Below are 23696 nucleotides of genomic sequence, written 5' to 3'. Positions count from 1 at the left end.
ACCCAAGTACAGTTGTTCTAAGTTACTGTAAATCAGTTTTTAACAATGGCAAATCAACCTCCTTACCCTGTTTTTGTTCAGAATCATCAACACTATTGTGTATGCATTCGTCTGTGTATGTGTGCAGCATGTGGTGAGTTTGCTGGGTCCTCCAGTTATCAAAAGTATGGCATCTGGGCCGACTTGTTCTCTACAGGAAAAGGAAGCTCTTAAAATGAACAGGCACAGTGACACCGGAAGTATCCGCAGCAGCCCTCACCTAACTTGATGGTCCCTGGTCCTGCAAAGGAAATGACCTATTTGTAGTTGGACAGAGGTGTTCAGGGTGGAGGTTCCTTGTAGAACAAGTGCAATTTGATATGTTCCTTACTGCCCTACCAAGATGATAATTAGTCTTTAAAAACACATTCAAGTGGGGGGAAATAAAAGTAAATTAGAATGCAGGAAGATTTCACCATCTCACACACCAATCTTTTGCTTAGATAAGCAGTTCCTTCATCACAAATGCATTTGCTTTGCCATGTGCATTATAAAAATAAAACTATCTATGGCTTGTTTAAAGTGCCATTTTATAAAGCTGTATTTTTTTTTAATTGGCCAGAAAGACTCAATTTTATCCATGGCAAGAAGTGAGCAGAATTGGTGACTGAATATTGACAAATGACCAACAATAAAGACGACAACAACACAAATCCCATAATTTAAAAATTCTTAAATAAATATAAAAGTTATTCCTAAAGAAGCCATCTGCATTTCAACAATATAGGTTGTAACCAGCTAAAGTACCACTGGAAGAAAGAAAAAACTGAAACAAAAAAAGCCATAAACAATTTCTGGCAACTAGCATGATACATTGCAAACAGTTTAAAATTAAATGTACACCGCTAGGAATACAGAGCACAGAGCTACTTCTCAAGTGTTCTGGAGGGAGGGGGGAGGTGAGAGGGGAGTGGGGAAAGAGGAGAAACATGCATAGAGAGTCCTGTCTGTATTTCAGTAAAACAGTTGTATAGAGTGTTGTTAAAGCAGTCGACTCAAGAAAGCAACCAGATTAGAAGATATGACGTAGTGGGACCAACTCCAGGTTCAAGAGCCATGGATGTCACGAGCGCATCCCAGACTGGGCTGAGATGAGCAGAGCTCACTGTGGTGACTGCGAAGATGCCATTTGCAGCACTTAGCAACAGAGGGAAGGAAAGCTCTAGGGAAGCAGAGCTGGAAAAGACAACTGAGCAACATGATGGATGCCTTCTGGGGGAGATTTTCCTCTTTGTAAGCCCAAAGCATTGCATCTACTTTGTTTATAAGAGGTTGGTTGCTTTTCACAAAATTTTGTTCAGATGTAAAATTTCAGGTCATCATAAAAATTATGCCAAAAAGGAATGATCTTGGGTTTCATTTAAAAAGGTAAAAACAATAAAGAGCACAAACTTGGCATAAATACAGTGAGTACTTGGTAGCCATCCTCTCAAGAGAGGGAGCTAAAGAGAACTATCACTTAAACCCCCAAGTTCAATGGCCTCCTACCGCCAACTGCTTAATACGAATTTGATGAGCTCCAGTGGCTCTGGCTTTGGAAGTCAAAGAGCAGGCGGCTGTTCATGCCAGGGGGTAGGGGCATGTGTAATTTGGGTATGATATTGCCTGGCCCTTTCTTAAAGCAGAGAGAGAGAGAGAGAGAGAGAGAGAGAGAGAGAGAGAGAGAGAGAGAGAGAGAGAAGAAAGAGAGAGTGCGTGTTTGGGGAACATCAACTGCGGATTGATTTGATCCAATTTTCTCTTTGCACCAAACACATATAAAACATTACAACTCTATAAAAGTACAAGTGCAACTTGTACATCTGAAGTTTGCAGGAACTATGTGAGCAAATCCTATCAAAATAGCTATCTCATAGGTATAAACAGCATTTGTTTTTAGAAAAACAATATCATAAACTGCAGAATCTGTACAAAAATATAAAATAAATTTGGGCAGCAGTTTCTAAACAGCCATGTAAATGCAACACTTACGAGGAGTAGTTAATGCCTCTAAAAAGGCTGAATTGCCAATCAACCTATACAAGGGCAAAAATGCCAGAAAAGGTACTGAGATTATCTAAATAATATATATATATATTCTTTTTTTTTTTACCTCTTGCAATAAAACTTATAGAAAAAATAGACAAATATGCACATGCAATTTACAGCTTTCCCAACTTATTCCTTGTGCTTTGCTTGAACTGTTTATTTTTTTGTCATTCAACTTAGCAACATTGTCTTCAAATGTCTTCTTTCCTATTGCAGGGTAGTAGGTTTCAGGAGCCGCCCCGAAGAGCCTAGGAAAAGTGGTCGTACTTGGATGAAGGCACTCCAACTCTGCTCAAAGCAAAAACTAGTGTGATCCTTGTGTAAAACGTTCTTTTACTCTGGGAAAAAAAAAAGGCAAGCAAGGGTGCATGCACAGTGCGGAGAAGTGTCAGGGCTGCGGGAAGGCTCTGCAGGGTCTGGGTGGGCACCAGCAGGGCGCGGGAGGCTTAGGACCCGACAAGCACCTCCATGATATGGTCCAGCTCTGTGAGGTCCATTTTGAAAGGCTGACTCGGGGCGACGGGCTGGCTGCTGTAGGGGGCGAGAGTCTTGAGGAGGTCGTCGGCGGAGACGGGGGACATTTTGGAGGCGGTCCCCGACGCCGAGGTGCAGGGGTCGAAATCATACATGGAGGTGTCGATGTCGGCGAACAGGATGTCGTCCAGCGTCAAGTCCGTCAGGAAGCCCGTGGACGTCGTGATCTCGAAATTCCCGGGCAGCGAGTCCATCAGTTTCGAGTCGTCGGCGCGGCCCTCGGGGAGCCCCTCGAGTTTCTGCAGGCTGGGGTCCCCTTTGGAGCCGTCGGGCGCCGAGGCGGCGGCCTCGGGGGAGGTAGATGTGGGGCAGAGCTCCTCGATCTCGTCCAGGGCCGAGGAGAAGCTGTCCTTTTCCGGCGGTGGCGGTGGCGGCGGCGGCAGGGCTGGAGGTGACAGTTTGGGGGGCGCCGCAGGCGGCACGGCAGCGGCGGTGGGGGAAGTGCAAAACGTGTCATCGTCCGCCTCGAGCAGCGAGGCCGGGGTGAGGCAAGCCTCCAGGGGTGTAGTGCTTCCGAGGTCGCAGGGGTGAGTGGGCGGGGCCGGCGGGTGGCTGAAGGTGGGCGGGGCCTCGCGGAAGCTGTCACTCAGCGAGTCCGCCGGCTGGGAAGCCGGGGTGAACACGGGCCGCAGGCTGCCTTCCTGTTTGAGCTCCTCCTGGATCCGCCTCAACATGTTGTTGATCAGAACGGTCTTTTGCAAGCTGGGCTCTGTGAGGGGCCTGTGGTTATAGAGTTTCATAAGGGAAATGTTGAAGATAGTCTGGCGCTGTAAGGTGTAAGACACCTTGGATGGCCCGTCAGAGGGAGACACAATTTTGCCTTCCAGCCCATCTTCATACTCATCAAACTTCCGTTTTTCTCCTTTACCCAACATATATCTGCAGGGGAGAAAGGAAGGAAATGGAAAGGATCACATGAAAACTCCTTTTTTTGTTTTTTTTTTTTTTAACCATAAAAAAGTTGCTGATTCAGAGATCAGGCCTAGGACTTCAGCTCTTGCCCAGGCTGAGGCCTGGAATTAAGGGGGCGGGTCGGGGTGGAGGAGACATTTCGGCATACGAGAGCTGGGAAATCTACCTTTGTATGCCCGGGGAGCAATTTTTGCCACCAGATAGTCTGGTAAATGTATTTCTTGAGAAATGTGTACGACACAGACAAGTTAAGCGTTACCATGGAAACCGTGATTTTGACTTTCTCAGCTGGTGTGCTTGCGATCACTTGCCTAACATCACGCAGGCTCTGTTTCCCTCCCCCAAGCAGATTTATTTTTAAAGCCCAAGAAAACACTTCCAGTGCTATGACCTAAACAGACAAAGGTGTCACATCCATGACAGCCTGATTCCCTCTTGAAGAAATGAACCAAGTTAGAGAAGGAGGAACACTGACAATTTTGGTGGAGCTGTGTGAGCTTTCAAAACGCCTTTTCCTTCCTCATTATGCATAGTCCCTCTGCTTGCTTGGTGACATGTGGTACTGTAGTACTTGGCCTGCTTTAAATGACCACAATGATTGAGCTGCTGCCTCTTGTTCAATGGAGACTCAGGTGGAGGAATGTGAATTTCCCAGGCCAAATTTTTTCCATAGCTTGATTTCACTGCAGTTAATCTGGATTCAACTGGACTAATTTAAGTATAATCCACTCTGATTATAAGCATGGCTGTTTGGAGACATGCGCCATCTCCCAACGAAACACCTACTGTGATTCCAGAGATACATGTGCCTTTCAAACCTGATCTCAGACCCTGATCATTAGGTCAAGGGCTGAATTTCTACTTCTGCCCCATCTTGCTCACTGCTAGAGCTAAGTAGTCAGTTGGTTGTGCCTTTTGAAAAGTATCTTTCTGCTCACAACTTCTACCAGGAGAACAGAACCATCACAAGCCCATGTACCTTTGTCTCACAGACCTCCCTTGCTAATCACTTAATCAAAAAAGTTGTTGTGGGCCATCCGGACCAGGAAACACGGCTCCTATTTAGCCAGGCCTGAGCTCACCCCTTCACCTCCACTCCAACATTTACTCGTGGATGCATGCTAATCCTCCCCTCAGTGCTGCTCGCTGGTCCTGAGATCTTCATATATAAGTGAATACTTTGCCATGACCCAATTTTTCTTCTAAAACTGACTTGCCTTTCACTAAATTACTTGTGTCGATTCTGATGGTGTCTCATTCAATTCTTTATTAACTCATTCCATAGCTCTGCTGGATTGGCACCCTGCCAGGCAATGGGGAGTCCTTTAGATAAATAAAGCCTGGTCCTCAAGAGGCTCAATATCTTCTCCTACACCTCATTATCATTTTGAATTATTAGTCTCACCCTAAAGGAAGAAGGCCTACCACAATAAAACTTCACAGAACTTCTTTCCAACACTATTAAAGAAAGTCAAGCCAGGCAGACTTGCACAGAATCCCTGAGCCTAGCACACACATTTCACTTGGGGTGACTGCATTCAGGGATGTTGGTCTCCAGTTGAGAGGGATAAAGACCACTACATTTGATGGGCAGTCATCCTGGAGATTTGTTAGTGCTTATAAAGAATGTGCAGTGTGCAGTTGCTGCTACTAAACACCCTTCCTTAATGCATTTTGTAAATATTAAGAAAACTTGCCATGACAATGGAATACTACCCAACCATAAGAGAAGAGGAAATTGTGCAATTTGCTGCTACATGGATGCATCTGGAGAGAATCATGGTGGGCGAAGTTAGGAGAGGGACAGACACATAATGAATGTGAGCTATAAAGAAACATCGGAGGTGAATAACTAATGTCCAAAGGTAATAAAAACTATGAGCATGAGAAATGGTCTGTAGGAAGCTTGCCACTGGCATGGGAGTTGGGGAGGTAGATCAGAGAAGGGAACACTAAGACAGTGGTGAAAGGGAAAAACACCCACCACAGAAGCAGGTTGGAGGGTGGGAGAGAAAACAGGGGACATTGGTGGAGAGAAGTGGTCTTGGTGTTGGTGAAAGGATTGGTGTTGCAACACTGCATGCCTAAAACTCAAATCATGAATAATTTTGTAATGTTATAATTCATAGTGATTCAATAAAAGATAAAACAAAACTGACAGAAAGCATATGACATTGATGGGACAGCTTTAAAAAAAAAATGAGCCCAAATTGCTGTCAATCACCAGCACCAAAGTTGTGTTCTGTAATTAACTATTTTCTGAGACAAAGAAGGTATGATAGTAAGAGCTTATCTAAAACTTCACAGGAGAGAACCACTTCCTGCTCTTTAGTGCTAGAATTCTCCTCTGTATTTACTTTGCAGAGAACATTTTCTCTCTGAAGCATCTGTGTCCATTTCAACTGGAAGGTGAATCAGAGAGGAGAGGATTTCACTTCACTTTCACAAAACACTTCTACCTTAAGCATTAGTTGTATTACCAGACAAGGGTTTTGAAATAGACAGCTACACTCACAATTATATTGTTTGTACTTACACTTCCAGAATATTCCACTTTTGTCAAAGAACTTACTAAGTGCATTTAATGCTCATATGAAAATCTCTTTGATTGGGGCCATGCTTTGCAAGTATGAGAACCCAGGTTTGATCCTAGGAATTGAAAAAACACAAAATTCATTTTATGCTAGAAGGTATCGTGTCTAATACATTTTAAAAAAAGGTGTGTGTGTGTGTGTGTGTGTGTGTGTGTGTGTGTATAAATGTGAACTGTTTTCAAATGTGGTCAGTAGATGGTCCATAATTGGATATTACTTAGAATTTTGTGTTTTTGTGATGCCAGAGATGAGGCTGAGGGTATCACACATGAGACAAGCACTTTCTACTGAGCTCTCTCCTGGCCCATAGAACTTTGGTTTTTGTTTTTGGAGCCCAGGACCTTGTATACATACAACACACACTCCCCCTGAGCTACATCCTTAGCTCCTATTGTGAAACCTGTACAGCAAATGGATTAAGTAGCTGTATGTCTGAAAACCTCAAAAGTGAGGTTTATATTTTCTACTTCTTTGTACTTTCATTTCATTTCCCCCCAGTAATTCCTTTTTATCATGTTTTACTAAAGTATTAGTTCATGAAGGGTGGCAGGAAGGAACAAATGATTCCTCATCACTGAAAAGTTTGAGAAACACAGCTTTGTTCCCAAATGTACGCTAAACATACCACTAAAAACAAATTAGCACACACAACCGCTTTGGAGTTTTATTGGTATACTGAAAGGGGAGGCAACACTTAGGTGACAGAGTACACTTTCCCTCTTCATTCAATCACTGATGTAGGCTATCTCTTCCCAGAAAAAACAAGAGGACTTTCTCAATAGTTCCCATTTTTCTAGAAATAATCACTGAATCTACAGAACACGAGTATTTAAAAAGAAGACTAGGTCTTAAGTACAGTAAGTATTTGCCACCGTTTCTCCCATTAGCTGAAGGAGTTTGAAGATACTTTGAGAGATTTAAAGGGAGAAGCATCGAATTTTCAATTAGAATGATCCAATTGGTCAAAGCTGTGTGATAATCCCAAAGATTTAGGAAAAGTTCGATAAATCGCTGGTAATGCTGTCTGAAAGGGGAGTGGGCAGGGCCCTGGAAGCCAAATCTGTGAGCAGGACCAGATAGACAAATCGATTCTTGGACGCTCTTCAAATGGCTAAGCAAGGGCCCAGGACAGAATCTGTCTCAAAGCAGCTTGTCTTTCAATTCTCTTTCACTTTATGAGGCAAAACAGGCTCCAGGCACTCAGGAAGGTTGCAACACACCACACACACACACACACACACACACACACACACACACACACACACACATTCTGCTGATTTGTAACCCTAATTCTAGCTACATCGTTGTGGAAAGGAAATGAAAAATGCAAAGAGTTAGATTTACTCCATTTGATTATTTAGCCATTTAAAAATCTTAGAAATAATTCAAGTTTAAAAACAGTTTATGTGTGCTTCCACCCCTACCCCAAGTTTGTTTAACACAGTGTAGTAGAGTCAAATCTTCCGCAGAGGCCTCCCAATGAGGAGAGAAAACCCTCCTCACTCTCACAGCAGCAGGAAGGATGTGCAGAAGCTTCAGTCCAGGGAGAGATGCATCCAGGCCTGGAGCTCAGGCTGGCCCCAACCCGGGACTTGCCAGGAGGCAGCTCAGAAGCTCAGGGCCAGGCACTCCACAAAAATAACAACAGCTCTTTAAGCACACTACTGGAGAGGCACGCGACCTCTTAAGAGGCCTCACTAGGACTCCCTCAAAGGCCAGCGGTAGCAGGCCCTCATTAAGCACTTCCAGGGGAGGAAGGAGGGAAGAGGGTGCCTGCTGGTCCTGCCGCGCCCCCGCTCAAGGCCACGGGCAGCTGTGGAACCCTAACACAGGGACTGAGGGCCTCGGGTCCGGGTTTGTCTCACCCGGGTTCCTAGGCCACCCACAGGCTTATCTCCTCTCTCAGTGTGTCAAGACCTAAGCCCAGGCTTCAACAAAGGTCCAACATGAGCCCTGCGGGGATGTGATAGGCGACCCCCTCCTACCACCCCGGCCTACAATAGCCATTTTCCTACAGAGCGTTCACTGGCTCTGTCATAAGATGAAAGTCACTTTTCCCGTGGATTTTTCAGAAACAAACTCTTACTTAGCACTCTAATTTTCTTAATACAGGTTTCAGCATCTACTGACTTCTTTACAGGTTAAGTTCTCAAAGTGATGGACCAAACTCATGGCTAGCAAAATATATAGAAACTCCCCCTTTCCCCCCTACCTGGGAGTTTTTCCAGGAAGCTGAATGAATCCTAAGGAGAACACTATGTATCAAACTGGAAGTCAATCATACAGTTTTCATTAGAAAGGACTGGGCCCCAAAAGCTAGCTACAATTTCCCTGCGAACACAGCTTAAAAGTGGCAAATATCACCAGGAGATCCCTTAGAAGAAAAGAAACAAAGAAACAGGAGATATTATGTGTGGGTGGTATGTGGTGTGGTGGGGTGTGTGTGTGTGTGTGTGTGTGTGTGTGTGTGTGTGGTATGTGGTGTGGTGGTGTGTGTGTGTGTGTGTGTGTGTGTATGTGTATGTAGGGGGGTGCCCTGCAATCCAGATTCTCCCTTGGCAAGAAATGAGCTAGTACCAGGGAGTGGGGTAATCAGGGAGGGCTTTAGGAGGCAGCATTTGAAATTTAAATAATTCCTCTTAAATAATGTGGACTGGCTCTAAAATCTGTTTACCACCCTGCTGGGGCAGTAGGGCCTCTAACAACACAGACTCGCCTCTGTATTTTTAGGATAGCGTGGCCAGGACATAAATAGTTGCTAAACGAATGAGTGATAAATGAAGAGAATGAAAAAAAGAATGAGAGCGCGTAGGGGAACTGTAAAAAAAAAGATAAACATGAGTCTTTGGCTGGGAAGTGCACTCTGCCAGGGAGTGAGAGGTGAAAGGAGAAGCTGCAAGGCCCAACTCAGGGCACGGATCCGGCTAGAAAAGGCACCAAGGCTTTATGTGGAGCAGGTGCTGAAAAGTTCTGTCCATCCTCTCTCTCGTCAATTCAAGGGGCCCAAGATTCTGCATTTATACCGAGTTTCTAGGCCGTGCTGGGCTTCAGGACTTTTATTACCCAAAGCTTGATTTCCCTCTTCCCCACTGGGTTATCTGATGTTTAAGCCCGTTAATATCTTTACTCAATCTCAAGCCCAAAGGTCTTTCCAACTTGCGTCTAAAGCAAGTAAGGAGAAAAGAATATTGTTCCTATGATGGCAACTGACAACTGCTAAAAGGACCTGAAATAGTATCTAAGTGTTAAAAGGAGAGCCTTTCATATTGTGAAGGCATTAGGTTAAACAGATGCAAACATAAATACAAATGACCAAAACAGTTCTCTTTCATGCTTTTCAACTATTTCAAAGCTACGCCTTAAGAAATTAAAACATCACTCTCCATTAATGTTATTTGGATTATCAAAATTAGCGTTAGGATTTTGAAATTTAAGGCTGCTATATCTACTTTGGCAAATGACTTCCTCTGTTACTGCCACTAACAACAAAAACCACGGCAGTCACCTGCAGACTCACAGTAGCCTCTGAGGCCACCAGGGCTAAGTGGCCCTGAGCCATGGTCTCTGACTGACAGGCTCAGTGGGCAGCCTCACACAGCTGGGGTAAGTCCTCCACAGCCCACAACCAAGGCTACTCTCCAGACATTTTGACTCTGCTGGTGAAAAAATTAAACAAGTATAAAAAAGACTGCATTATGTTTTAACCCATTTCACCCCTACCAACAGCCTTGTCCCTACTCAGTATCTGGAAAAATAATGCTACCACTGATCTCTAAAAAAGGGTCAAGTTTGTTTTTTTTTTTAATAGCTTCTCCCCATTTCTGAGAGGAGGAAATGATAGCGGGAGGTATGAAGGAGCATGTGGAAATCCTCAAGTCATCTTGAAAGACCTTCATGCCCACCTCATCAGGACTTTCATCTCTTTTGCACTAAATAATTAAGAAATTCAAAGTATTTCCCCTTCTTAGAAGCACAGCAGGTTCACATTCATTAACATGGTTTTCTTTGTTTTTGGTCATTGGGGCCACACCTGGCAGTACTGGGGTGGGGGTCACTTCTTGGGGGACCTATGAAGAACCTGGGATAAACCCAGGTCAGCGGTGCACAAAGCAAGCACCCCACCCATTGAACGGTCTCTCAGACCCTCAATGACAGGCAGCTGTGAGTCAGGGATGGTGATTATTTGCAGAGTCTCAGGGCTTCTGGGGGAACTGACCATGTTTCCCTTTGCAGGGTGCATAGACACAGGTGTCTGCTTGCCATACCAGGCTGGTTTGTGCACTTGGTTCCGTGGGCATTTGAGTGCTTACTGGGCCTTAACAGTAATTAAAACAAATTTTTAAAGCAACATTTTTTTCCTTTTTTGTTAATAGCAATAAAAATAAATAAATAAATAAATAAATAAGGCTTCCAATTCAAAAGGATGCTTTAAAGCCAAACCCCTAATCTCCTCCGCTAGGCCGCTAATGGGCCCCCGTAACCTCTGAGTCCTGAAACCCATCCCGATGAAATGCCAAGAAGAGCAGGGTACAGTAACAGTGACAAGGCTGAATGTGATTTGCCCTCCCAGATGGGCCTCTTTTAAAGAAAAAAAGTAGGACCTGATTACAAGTGGGCAAGGCATTTGCTTTGTGTGTGGCTGACCTGATTCAATCCCTGGCACCCCATATTGTGCTCCAAGCCCCGACAGGCGTAATCCCTGAGCACAGAGCCAGGAACAAGTTCTGAGCACAGTTGGATATGGCCCAACCATACCCAGGAAAAAAAGGTAAAGAAAGACAGAAAGAAAAAAGTGGTTTCTCCACTTGAACATTCTGTGCCGCCAAAGCCCTGTAAGGGAAAACCATTCCTTCTGAAGGTGTCTTTTGGGGGAGGTGGCAGCAGGGGAGAGTGAGAAGAAAGGCAAGCCCTGACCAAGGTCACGAGTGTGTGTGACACACAGCTGAGGCCAAATGCAGTGGGCCAGAGAGGCCCTGGCCCCACCTTGCCCACTCCTCTCCCTGCACCCCGCACTACTGTGAAAGTGTGTTGGGACCCCACTCTGAAGACTGTCAACATAGAGACTTGGTTCTGAAGCCAGAGTCACCTCCCACCAGCAACTTCAAGGGTCCTACCTGCCCTGCTAGTGTCCTGCTGTCACCGTCACTCCTGGGGAGGAGGGATTGGGGGAGGGGCTGGGGTGGTGGTGATAGGGGAACCATGTTTGCTCAGGTCCCTTCCCAGGATAATCACTACACCCTGGGGGCTGAAGAGATAGGACAGGGGTTATGGCAGCACGTGCACCTACCCCACACCGTAGGGGGCAGAGCCACAAGTGATTCCTCTGCACAAAGCCAAGAGTAAAGCCTGGGCACTGTTGGCTGTGGCCCCAAAAAAACAAAAACTAAATTACACCTTAAAAACACACAGCACTAAGAAATCGAATAACGCCTGGGCTTGCCACCTGCCCCGCCCCCCCCAGTCACAACACAACAATCCAGAACAATAACAACAACAACAACAACAAAACACACCCAGAAAAGCACGTGGGTGGGAGATGGGGAGATAGTGCGGGCAAGGCCCATAGGACGCTAACAGAGGCAGGCCCGCTTCCCCTCCCCCCTGTGCACTGCACACGATGGCCCGCAGCAGTGGCACCCCCAAGCCCCAGGTGCCAGGCTGGCAATCGGGTGGGCCAGCCAGAGGGTGGCAGCGGGGCGGGGGAATCAGCACCCTGCCAAGGCAGCTGCCTGCACGCTGGGACTGCTGCCGGGCTAGGGGAATGGCACAAAAGGGGTAAAATTCCAGCGGGGAGCCAGGCTCGCTGCTTATTTACAGACCGGGCCAGGACTTCCACAAGACAAGGGGCAGCATTTCAGCCACACAAGTCCCCGAAGCCGCCGGATGGAGGGGTGAGGTGGGGGGGGGGGGCGCGTTTAAAAACAAAAGAAAAAAATTTGGGGGGGGGTAAAGAAAAATAAAAATCAACACTACAAAGCCCATCCAGGATGAGGTTCCCGCTACGTTAAGTAGCCTTCCCGAACAAATCGGCCAAGCAATCCGGCAGCCAGTCCCTCGGCCGGCGCGGGCGCGGGGACGCGGGGGCGCGGGTCCCTGGCGGTAACCCGACCCCGCTGTTGGCGGCCGGCGCCACCTCTCGGCCCGCCCGGCCCGCGGCGCGAGGAGACCTCGGGACCCGCGCGCCCGCCACGCGCCGCTCTGCAGCCCGCGGGGAAGCCTCGGACCCGCACCGCGCGGCCCGGCACCCTGCAAAGCCAACAGCAGCCGACCGGCTAACACTGCTGCCTGGGGGCTGTCATCTTCAAGACCACAGTCGCTCGGGGACTTGGGCCAGCTGCTGCTGCTGCTGTTTTTTTTTTTTTTTTCAAATTTTAATTTTTACTCAAGAGTGATGATTTACAAAGTTACTGATAATTGCGCTTAAGGCATACAATAATTCAACACCAATCCCTCCACCGTGTTAACTCCCCCCCCCACCCAGTGTTCCCAGAACCCGCCAACCCCAACCTGACAGACACATTTCAAAGCTTCAGTGGTTACCACTCAGTTCTCATTTTTTTTCCAGTTCTGTTGAATATCTGGCTATACCCCTCACTCCTATCACAGGTATGACTGAAGCCCTGGTGCCTGTTAACTCACTACTTCTTGTTCTCTTCTTTCAACACTGAAGATTTTTAAAATAATCTGACACTGTGGGTAGGTCAGGGAGAACCTTTCCTCGGAGCCGGGGTAGGGGGGAAGGGGAAGTTTTACAAGTCTGGCTAAAACTGCATTTAGTAGCCGAAACACAGTCAAAGACAGGAGAGAATGTTTCAAGTAAATAATTTCTTTGGAACAAATTATGGCCTTGTTAATAAGCATCTGGAAAGAAAAATAGGCTTTTTAGAGTGTAACTGTTAAGTAGGGTAAGTGGGTCTAAAAATCCTCTCTCATTGGCTGCTCTGCCAGCTGTAAATTTAAGGCTTAAACCTAACTTGTAAAGTTAGGGGACAGCACTTAATCTTCGGGCAAAGACAAGGAATATGCTGACAGATCTTTTCTTTTGCCTAAGGAGTCTTGCCTAAAAGCACTGAGCACTTAAAGTGAAAGAGTGAGTAGAATTACAGGGTGTCTGAACTTAAGTTGAACAGAAATGGACAAAATATACAGAAACCTATGATATGGTTCCTGGAATTTGATTTAAGGGACTCCAGAGAAAAACTGACCACGTAGATGAAGCAAGACTGACCAGACGGTGTTGCTAGCTAAAGCTGGAATGAGAAGTCTGAGGAGGTACCTTTTACTCTTCTCTTTACTACTGAGTATGTCTGGAATTTTCCATAAGAAAAAGGCAAAACACAACACAGCCCATCCATATATATTTAAAAATTCTAAATATTAAAAAGAAAACCAACACAATAAATGATTCATCCATCAGTGCTAACTACTGGCTTGCGAGGGTAGTCCCTAACTATTCAGTACTCTGTAAACACATAAGCCCAGTACAAATCTAACTGCTGATGAATTGTGAAAGACAGACCTCCACATCTGCCACGTGGGGGCGCAGCAGAGCAATGAGGCGCTCAAGTCAGACTTCGCACTGCAATTTCTACCTATAGATCTCTCAGCTTAGACACATTTCCAAGATTGTTCACAAATTCACGTCTCCACAGGGCATTGCTAAGGCAAGCTGAGAGCCTCATCATGACCAAAAGAAACAAGACTATGTCACGGTTTCAGGCTGGTTCAAGTAGAACACTGACAGCTTTCACACGTCATGGTTAAAATCCAGAGGATTTCTGAAGCGAGAATACTGGGACTAAATACGTAATAAACCAGTCATAAAATGTAGACTTTTGAGAATCCAAGAGTTCATAATTTCTAACAGTGGTCCTAGAGTGAAGACCCATACACGCAGTTAATTTTAGGATTAGTATTAAGGACGTTACCACATTAAAAAAAATCTTCGATAACCTTATTGTTTGTCTTTTATTACCTAAAAGATCAAACCCGGGTTCTTATTTCTGAGCCAGACCCTCAAGCCCGTTTCTTTTGAGGGGGAGAAGTGACACCCAGCAGGCATCATGGGTTACTCCTGACAGTGCTGTGTTCATTATGTGGTGTGAGGAAGGAACTGTGGTCAGCTGCATAAAGTAAGTACCTTATTACTCCTTATACTACCTCTTTGACTACTCTCCTGCTGTTTCTCAATAAGAAAATTATCCCACCTTTACCACTTCAGGCAGTTACTTGGGAAAACTTCATAAATTATATCCAGGTAGATTAATTTGATTGTAAAATGTTACACAGTTAACTTTTCAGAGATAATAAAAAATACTAATGTTTTTTATTTAATTGGGGGGCTCAGAGGGGAGATGTATACCTAGTAAGTACTCAGGGGCTACTTCCAGCTTGGTGCTTTGGGGGCCCAGCTGTAGTGGGTCTGGGTGACCATGCAATGTGGGGTATCGGATCTGGACCTCCTGTATTCAGTGCCTGTGCTCAGTCCACTGGGCACTCGCTCCTCCCTTGAAGTCAGTTCTTTACAGTGGGCAGAAGTTTTTTCAAATCACAAGCGCCGACTGTCTGATGTCAATTTGGTAATCTTCATAAAACATGAACTATGATTGTGGATCTTGTTATTCAAAATATGATAGCATGAATGTATGTTTTTGTAAATAATCTATTATCATAATCATTTTGATCATGAAGCTACTTTACAAATATTTGGTGCCAGACACGCATGTGTAGCATGCTGACTCTAAAGCCTCATTAAGGGAAGTTGTTCTTAGATGTGAGTTTCTTTCCCTTAAGATTAAGTGCCTGTAAAGGCAGTAAGCAGCCTTGCCCTACCCCCATTCCCGTGCATAATGAAACTATTTTTTTCTTTCTCCTGGATTTATAATTGCTTGGATGGGATTCTGGTTTCAATTCTCCAGCAGCATCTTTTCCCCAAAGATATCTTGTTTTTCCCCTCACACTAGAGACCCTTAATAAACAATGTCAGGGGGAAAGACTTAAGGTAGAAAGCAAATGATCTGCCAAACGTAGGCGATAGTTCTATCGTGGTTTCTCAAGAGGGTTATCAGGTATATATAGCAGAAACAGTAAAACAGGTAAATCTTATTTTTTTTTTAATTCTAGGAACAATAAAACCATCTTAGTTTTTTGTTTTGATTAAAGATTTCTTGGTTTGCCAGCCAACTACTTGCCACTGAATAAAACAAATTACAAATGAAGTATGCTACATCAGGAAGTGTTTTTATGGAAGTGTTTATTAAAAGTTATAATTAGTTTTTAATCTTTGCTTTCAAAACTTGGAATCCATTATTACTGTGAAAAATCACTGAAGACAAGACATGCTATAAAATATTCCTCATAAATACAGAACATCTTTAACTGCCATATGCACTTTAAGGCAGTAAACCAGAGAAATGTCATTTCTCTATTTACGTATTTACTTACTGAGTAAAATTAAACAGCATAATTTGGATGGCCTAAAGTTGGATCTCTTAAAAAAAAACTATCAAATTTCTATACTATGTCATGTGATGGTAAAATCTGGATGTAAAGGATGAGAAAAAAAAATGTACTTAGGAGAGGATCTATTCTATGTAAATACCTGTCCCATGTAAGCGGTGTTTGGAATATTTATTTCAGTTACTCTAGACTTACAGCCAGATAGTGAAAGATTTAACCAAGATAATTTAGACTTTGTATCATATACTTGATTAAGTCACAAAGCTGAAAAAAGGACATGAGGGTACAAACTAAACTTGACAGCAGCAAATGATACTTTGTAAATATAGGAGACTTTTTTTTTTTTTTGGTTTGGTTTGGTTTGGTTGGTCTTTTTTGCTGGGAGGGACAGAACGCCCCCAGCCTCACAGCCTCACGTCTGTAAGGCAAGTGCTCTACTGCTGAGCTAAGCCCCAGCCTTAGTATCCATTAATTTTTTTACAAAATAATTACTTGGGGCTATTTTGAGATAAAATGTATTTCTTTCCAAAGACTTCTGCAGATTGGTAATTAATGACCCGTAACATGTTCCGCAGAATCATTTAGTCAAATACAATAAAAATAATCAGGGCATCCCGCTGAATATAATGTATATTTATTTTTAAGGAATCGTCTCAATACTTCAGTTCTCTGATCTCCCACCCTCCTTAGGGGAATGCCCTTCCAGTCCCCCCACCTCACTTCAGGAGTGCTTAGCAGTAAGCAAGAAGGAGACATTTGAGGCACTCATATTCTCAATTTGTAAGCCAACTGGTGAACAGCTAACAATCTTCACCAGGTAGAATCCTTTTTATTTTACACTTCTGGGCATAGCAAAGCTACTTCAAAAAAAAAAGATTAAAAAACAAAGTTGAGAAATCACCCGGGAAAGACCAGCACCAGGCCCTGACAGGCAGAGCGGGAGGGAGGCCATGCAAACATTTCTTCCTCGGCCGCAGAACACGGCACTCCAGTTCCTCAGCCAGATCGGTTTTCTATGACAGCAGGGAAGACAGAAGCACACACATACTCGGAGGTTTCCTCCTCCAAAAGGAAAGACATCTGAAAAGCAAATCTGTATCTTGTATTATTATTAAAGGGGATAACCACTCCGGGAGGAGGACTTGCTTGCCCCCTCACTATCTCACAGGCGAGCTGGAATTCTACGCGAACCTGTCCTGGTTCCAGATGACCTTGGGACTTTCAGATTCCCTGAGTTTAACTCGGGCAACACTTGGAAACGCAAGGGTGGGGTAGTCCCACAGACCGGCCTGCTGGAAGCCCCAGGAGCTGTGTGGCGAGGAACGATAAGCAACCAGCCAGAGCAGAGTTGAGCCGAGCCAGAGTCTAAAGGTTGATTTATGGCCAGTGACATTTCATTACCAGTATTTTCTTGCGCTGCAGCATATTCAAGGAACACTTTAAACTTTAGTTCCACAAGCTCACACAGTGTACTGTGAATGTGTATCCGGCTGCATGTGTGCGTGGAGGCAATGACCTTAAGAGCCAGGATCCCTTCTCCCCTTAATAAGAAGCACAACATTACCAGGTTCAGGGTTTCCCTCCGCCCCCCCCCCCCCACTCCATTCCACCCCTGCCCCCACTGTTCTATGAACTGCGTTTGAAGGTGAGAGGGGGAAAAGCCTAGAACTATTAAGTAGTGACCCCACAGAGTTACAGGCTCTTGCAAAAAAGACAGTAATGCAGATCTGAGCTGGTTTTTTAAGAACTTAGGTTTGCTGCTACCTGGAGTTACTAGAGAAACAAAGCTGCCTTTGGGCACCTCAAACTAGTCAGACCTGCTGTAGCAGTTGGTCTGCCGGCCACTCTCCTCCCTCCAGCCCCCACCCCACGCATCCGCCTTGCGCACTCCATTCAGGGCACACTCATGCTCCTGCCCTGTGCACGCTCAGAGGCGGGGCTCACTCTGGACACAAGACAGGCCAGGATGGGGAGGGGTGGGGGCAGAGGCCAGCTCCCTTCTGAACCGAAAGCGGCAAAGGGGTGCAGATACAGTTTAGGAGGCCTGGGGATTCTAGGCTGAGAACCACGGGGTGCTTCTGTGTCAGTGATTCCTAGCAGGTATTTTCAGTTTAATTCAGATGCAGGCAGAAGATTTCAGGAGAACAGCAGGGAACTCCTCGGTGAGGACCCTCCCTCAGACCCACAAAGAGCACGGCATTTCTAGAAGGGAGTTTGTATCATGGCTCAAATGACAATTCTTTGTTTAATCCCATTAGGAATCAGATATTTTCAAAGATAACTGATGCTTTTGCCTTGAAATTTTTGTACTTTTACTTAAAAAAAAAAAGTACTTGTATTTTAAAAAAAAAAGTAGAGAACACCAAGCAGGTTTTGTTTGTCCATGATCATCAACAGAGAAACAACAAAACAGTACCAAAAAAGTCAACAACTTATCACCAGGAACAGAAGTGTCGTCTTATTTGCTTGATACATGCTATTCATTCACATATTCATAGAAAGAACAATTGCTACCCAGAGCTCATGAAGAAAGATGCTGTGGCCCGTGATGAAGGATGCAGGGGACAGAGCAGGCCACTGGGGTTTCCAGCATCTAACTGAACAGGGGGCATGAGTCGGCCTCTTCAAGCCATAGCACTGGCCATCAGAGACAATTTTCTAAAAGCAGCCTAATTTTCCTTAGAAGCTGTATCTTTTGAGAATATCCAAAGTGCATTAAAAGCGGACACTTCTTAAGGACGTCCAGACTACTGGTGAGACAGGTTTCCATCAACTGTTTGAGTAGTAACTATTAACAGAAGGTGAGAAATTGATGGTCTGCGCACACGTCCAGGCCTCAACCCATAAGGCTGCCATGCTCTGCCCTGCTGAAAGCTATCACTATGTAGACCACCAGGGTGACTGCTCCCTTAGCACAAAACCATTTTCACTCACACTGCAGTTTGTCCTCAGGTACCTTTAGCAAACACCTGATCTTTGAACTCAGTCAACAGAGACACCCCCCCACCCCCCCACCCCCGTCCTTCCTGTTGCAAGAAACAATTTTGATGCCAGTCATCTCTTAAAGAGTATGCCATAACAGTAAACATGAAATTCTTGTAGGAAAAAACTTTTAAGATATGCTACAAGTGAATTAAAATTCACATTCCCAGACCCTTTACTTACCTAGTCACCTTTTAAATCTGTATTTAATGTTGGCCAAGTGTTCTTTAATTTTTTTAATATAAAGGAAAAAGAAAATAAGGCTTTATGCTTTTATTAGTGTTTAGGAAGAAACCACTGCAAAAGAAACCTTTCAAAGTTTCTGTGGAAGCTATTACCTTTCTTAATCACTGAAGTGTAAAGTATATTGACTACAGATAAATGTGTAGTGCAGTTTGATACTGATGATCTGTAATATGCTACTTTTAAAAATGATGTAGCTGTATGTGTCTTCAACCTCCTCTCATTCCCTTTGGTGGTGGTGGGGTTGTTGGGGCCACACTTGGTGGTACTCAGAACTTACTCCTGACTCTGAGCTCAGGGATTACTCCTTGCTGGTGCTCAGGGAACTGTTTGCAGTGCTGGGGATTGAATCAGGGTGGAATGCATGCAAGCAAGTATCTAAAACCATGTACTATCTCTCCAGTTCAGCCCCTCATCTTTTGTTTTGGGTGTTCCTAGTCTTTCTAAAATACTATTGTTAACATCTGCCAATGGAACACTATTGAGAACAGTGGTTAGCCAAAGTTACCCGTCGCTATACAAATTGAAGTGAGTTTTTAAATATCAAAATTTATTTTAGCTTACTGTGCTCATTAATTCAGAGCATTCAAACTGGGTAAAATGTGTATTTCAGTTTCACAACTGAATTTTAAAAGCTTTCCAAGGGGGACAATTCAGCAAAGAGAATATGGAGATTTCCTAAATCTGAATTAGTATCTCTGTCTTGGTCAAGGGAAACTGGCCTGGCCGGAGCAGCTGTTACCTAAGAAGTCATGACACTTGCTTGACAATAAAACTGTTCCCTAGGACACTCCTTGCCATACACTTAGTGGGCATAAAATTTGAGGCATCTCTTCCACTTGTAATAAAATGAGGACTGGAACTGCGTGTTGTTTATTTAAAAACAAAGAAAAAAAAAGGCTGTAATTCCCTTTCATAAGATTTCTTCTTGTAGACCAACAGGGTTATGCACCTTTTAATTAGGAGAAGGAGGAGAACGAAGAAAAACTTACTTTAAGCAGCTCCGAACCCTATGGACCACATAAACAATTTCACATTGACATCTAATGCCTCTAAGCATATCAAGGAAGCAAAAGGAAAATGTTCTGACATTTTGTCTGCCCCCTCTCCCCCCCTCACACACACCAAGAAACTGGTGAAACAAAGAGATCGACCAACAAGCTATTCCTGCTTATGCCCGAAGCCGGGATCTTAGGATGGGTATTTTCATCCTCACTACACACCCTAAGCGCGCTCAAATCAGAATAGACTGCTATAAAAAGGGGGAGGAATAGGAGGAGCTCTGGGCTGAGACAAGCCTTCTGGTTAGCTGAGCAACTATTCCCACCCCTCCCCCACCCCCATTAGCAAAACAACCCAGGGGCTCTCAGGTGGGCTCCACCTCAGGGCTGGCGTGAGCCAGGAGCCCCCTTTACTGGGAAGGAGCCTGGTCTCCAATTCTAAAAGGTGCCTCGGTTCCCTGAAGGCCTCCCGGAACCAACTGGCTACTACAACTTCCAGGCTTGTTACACATGTTATGGGCATTTCTTAATATATATATATATATATATATATATATATATATATTTAAAAAAAAGACCACCATAATTTCATGAACAAGGGCTGAAAACATTTGCTCTCTTCCTTAAGAACAACCCGGGCTGGCCGGATTCGATTCAAATAAAAGCTGCATTAGACAGTTCGAGGCTGCTGGCTAGTACCCTGCTGATGGCGGCCTTTCCCGGTACAAATGCCGGTGAAAAACTTACTTTCCACCTCCTGAAATAATGCCGAAACGCCCCAGCTTGAAAGCAAGGTATTCTAAGCCAAACTACGTCTTGACCGCTTTTGGGGAGGGAGAACTTGAGAAACAAACTTAAAAGAGCAAAAACTCTCAATCTAATACTTCCTATTCCAGCTAAAGGTATGATAACTAATGGCCGAGAAGAAAAAAAGAAAGAAAGAAAAAAAGAAAAAGAGAAGATTTTGTGAAAAAAAATTTTTTTTCTCTTGATGAAATAAATGGCCCTCTGACTGCACCCTCTGTCTTGCCGGTACAAAGTCCAGGGCTTGGGACAGCTGGTTCCCCTCAGCCCCCCTCCCTCTCAGTCCTAGGCGGTCACCACGAAGATGACTTGTAGATTTCTAACTTAAAAACCGACGAGACGTGAAGTTTCATAGACAGAGGCGTCCAAAATCAATCCGCCGGGGCGTGAGCGAAAGGAGGGTGGAGAGAGGTGCTTTTAGGCGCAAAACACGGAGAAACCCACACAAACACACCGTAGCAAGTTGGATGCAAACCGAGCCACGGCACTCAGAAGCGAAGCAGCCTTCGCGCCAGCAATCCCAGCTTTTTTTTTTGGGGGGGGGGGGAGGAAGAGTCTCGCACGTTCACAACAACACAACAACCACAGCACGCAGACACACACACACACACACACACACACACACACACACACACACACATCCCAGCTGTAAAGCGACAGCTCCGAGCTCCCTCCGCCCCGCCGCTGGGCTCGCTTTAGCTCCCGACCCCCTCCTGACCCCGGTCCGTGACTGCCCGGCCCCGGCCCTTCCCCCCGCGGAGCTGCCGGCGTACACCGGGGGGGTCCCCAGCCCTCGCCCGGGGCGACCGGGGCGCGCTCCTCCGGGTACCTGCTCCAGCCCAGGTCCCTCTCGCCGCGGCGCCCGCAACCCTCCCGGCCGCCCGGGCCCCTCCTCCGCCTCTCCGGGCTCCCCCCCTGGCCCTGGCCCGCTCCCAGCGCCGCCCTCCATCCATCGAGAGCCCCGCGCATCCGAGGATCCCCCTCCGGTCCGGCACCCGCAGAACTTACCACATGCAGCTCCACCTGAGAACTAACGCATCCGGAGGGGTTTTCTGCCCACTCCTCAAGCTACTCCCGCTCCATGCGGAATCCCCCGCTCCGGGGGGGGGGGGGGGGCGGCCCGAGGGTGGCGCCGGGGAGCCGGCCGGGGGCGAGACCGAAGCTAAGACTCCGCCGTCCTCTGCCTGCGCGCTCGGAGCATTATACAATGGTGGAGGAGGAGGCGGCGGCGGCGACGGCAGGCAGCAGAGGAGGAAGCGGGAGGAGGCGGGCGGAGGGGGCGCCCTGACCGAGCGAGCGGCAGCTCGTGCTCCAGCACCCGCCGTGCAGGAGTGACGTGCGGCCAGCGAGCCTCCCGCGAGCTCCCGGCTCCGGGCTCCGGAGGCCCCGCCCCGGCCCCGCCCCGCCCCGCCGGCCGGCCCCGCCCCCTCCCCCGGCGGTCCCAGGAGGCTCGATAAATGCCGAGCGGGGCCCCGGCCGCCCCAGGAGCAGGAAGGGGCAGGCGGAGCGCCGAGACGCCGGGTGGCAGCGCCGCCCACGGCTCCTGCTCGGGCCGGCGCGCCCTTTATTTTCTCCGAAGGGGAGGCTTCAAAAGAGGAGGAGACAGAGACAGAGAGAGAGACTGAGAGACAGAGACACAGAGAGAGAGAGAGAGAGAGAGAGAGAGAGAGAGAGAGAGACTGACTTCGGCCGGCGGGGAACCACAACGACCCACGCCTAAAGCCCCTCACACTCGAGAAAACACTCATGCAAATGACGGGGCGCCCAAGTGACAAAGGCGGCGGCGAGTGCAGTGCGCGCACGGCCCGCTGAGTCGCGCGACCGCAAATATGACAGGCATCTAAGCAATTCGGCAACTTGGGGCCGGTCAGCGAGGGCGGGCAGGGTCCCGCGGGGGTGGGGGTGGAGGCAGCCAGGGGCAAAAATCCGACCCCGAGGCGTGGAGTCCACGCTGCTCGCCGGGCTCTCGAGGTGGGCGCCCGAGGAGGGCGGGGGCGGCCGCCGCGGGCACACACCCCGGTGCCCCCCATCCCGGGATGCACGAGAGACTGCAGAGACGTCAGGCCGGCAGGATGAGAGCTCCGTGTGGGGACAGGGACATTGAAAAAAAAAAGCCACCCACCCCTCATCCCCAAGCGCGCGATGGCCTCTCAATGGGGCACGAGTCCCCAGTACTTTGAGAGCTGGGCGAAGCCGAGCTGCCAGGCACCCTTCCTGTTACAAGGGGGATCCCCCACTCTCCGCGGCCACCCGCAGAGTCTGGCAGAGTCCTTTGCAGGTAAGCATGCCGGTCTTGGAAACTCAGGGGGGGACCAGAGGCACCATCCTATGGCCATACGTTTCATCTTGATAGCCCTTCCCAACTACTCCATCCTTAAGAAAGATTCTGCTTTGAACGATTTAGATATGTTCCGCAGGGAATTTCTATTGGTCGGGTGACATTGGGTATACTCATAAATGTATCAAAATTTCAAACCCTGGGCAAACAGCTCTCCTGGAACATGAATAAATGCTTTAAAGGTTATACGTACATTCTGCATAAAGCTAATACAAAACATAATTCAGACACCTTAAAATGTGGGCTGTCCGAGGGGCGCTGAGTGATAGTACAGTGGCTAGGGCATTTTCCCCCAATAGGTCTACCCAGGTTCGATTCTCAGCACCCTACATGGTCTCCAGGTCAGCCAGGAGTGATTCCTGGGCACTGGGGAGCCAGGAGTAAGCCTTGGACACTACAACTAATATAGTGTGCCCCAAAGCCTATATATATATATATATATATATATATATACATAAATACATACATATGTCACCAATAAATACCATCATAGACCACTTTGGACGTTTAGGGACCCACTATATTAGTTGTATGTAAAGATATTAAAGCTTAAGACATAACATAAAGGTGATTGTAAGTCGTTAACATCAAGACAAGTTTAGTCCCATTCAAAATGTTCTGTAATGATTTGTTATCAATCAAATTGATGACTTTACTGAAATTGAATCTGAGCTAAAGTGTTGGTAAAAAAGACAATGTCTTATCTTTAAGGCAAGCAGGAAAAAGTTTTTCTTCTCTTTTTAAGAACTAAGTAGATTTAAA

At 46.3% G+C, this 23696-nt stretch overlaps 1 protein-coding gene across 4 annotated transcripts in view; it reads right to left on the bottom strand.

The window, feature by feature from the left end:
• Positions 1–1718: 1718 nt before the first annotated feature.
• SERTAD2 (SERTA domain containing 2) overlaps positions 1719–23696 on the bottom strand; it is a 133144-nt gene continuing 111166 nt past the window's right edge. For 3 of the 4 annotated variants that reach the window (XM_056124889.1, XM_056124915.1, XM_056124899.1), the window contains one exon: positions 1719–3480. In XM_056124889.1, the coding sequence (XP_055980864.1) occupies positions 2514–3480 (967 nt within the window). In that variant the 3' untranslated portion in view covers positions 1719–2513. Of the gene's footprint in view, positions 3481–21604; positions 21959–23696 lie in introns of those variants that run through there. The other variant, XM_056124906.1, reaches the window with a different exon arrangement.

Source organism: Sorex fumeus, unplaced genomic scaffold (genome assembly GCF_029834395.1).
Source record: "Sorex fumeus unplaced genomic scaffold, SorFum_2.1 ptg000006l, whole genome shotgun sequence".
Lineage (NCBI taxonomy): Eukaryota > Metazoa > Chordata > Mammalia > Eulipotyphla > Soricidae > Sorex > Sorex fumeus.
The sequence above is the reverse complement of the archived record's forward strand: the minus strand, read 5'-3'. Positions and strand labels throughout refer to the sequence as shown.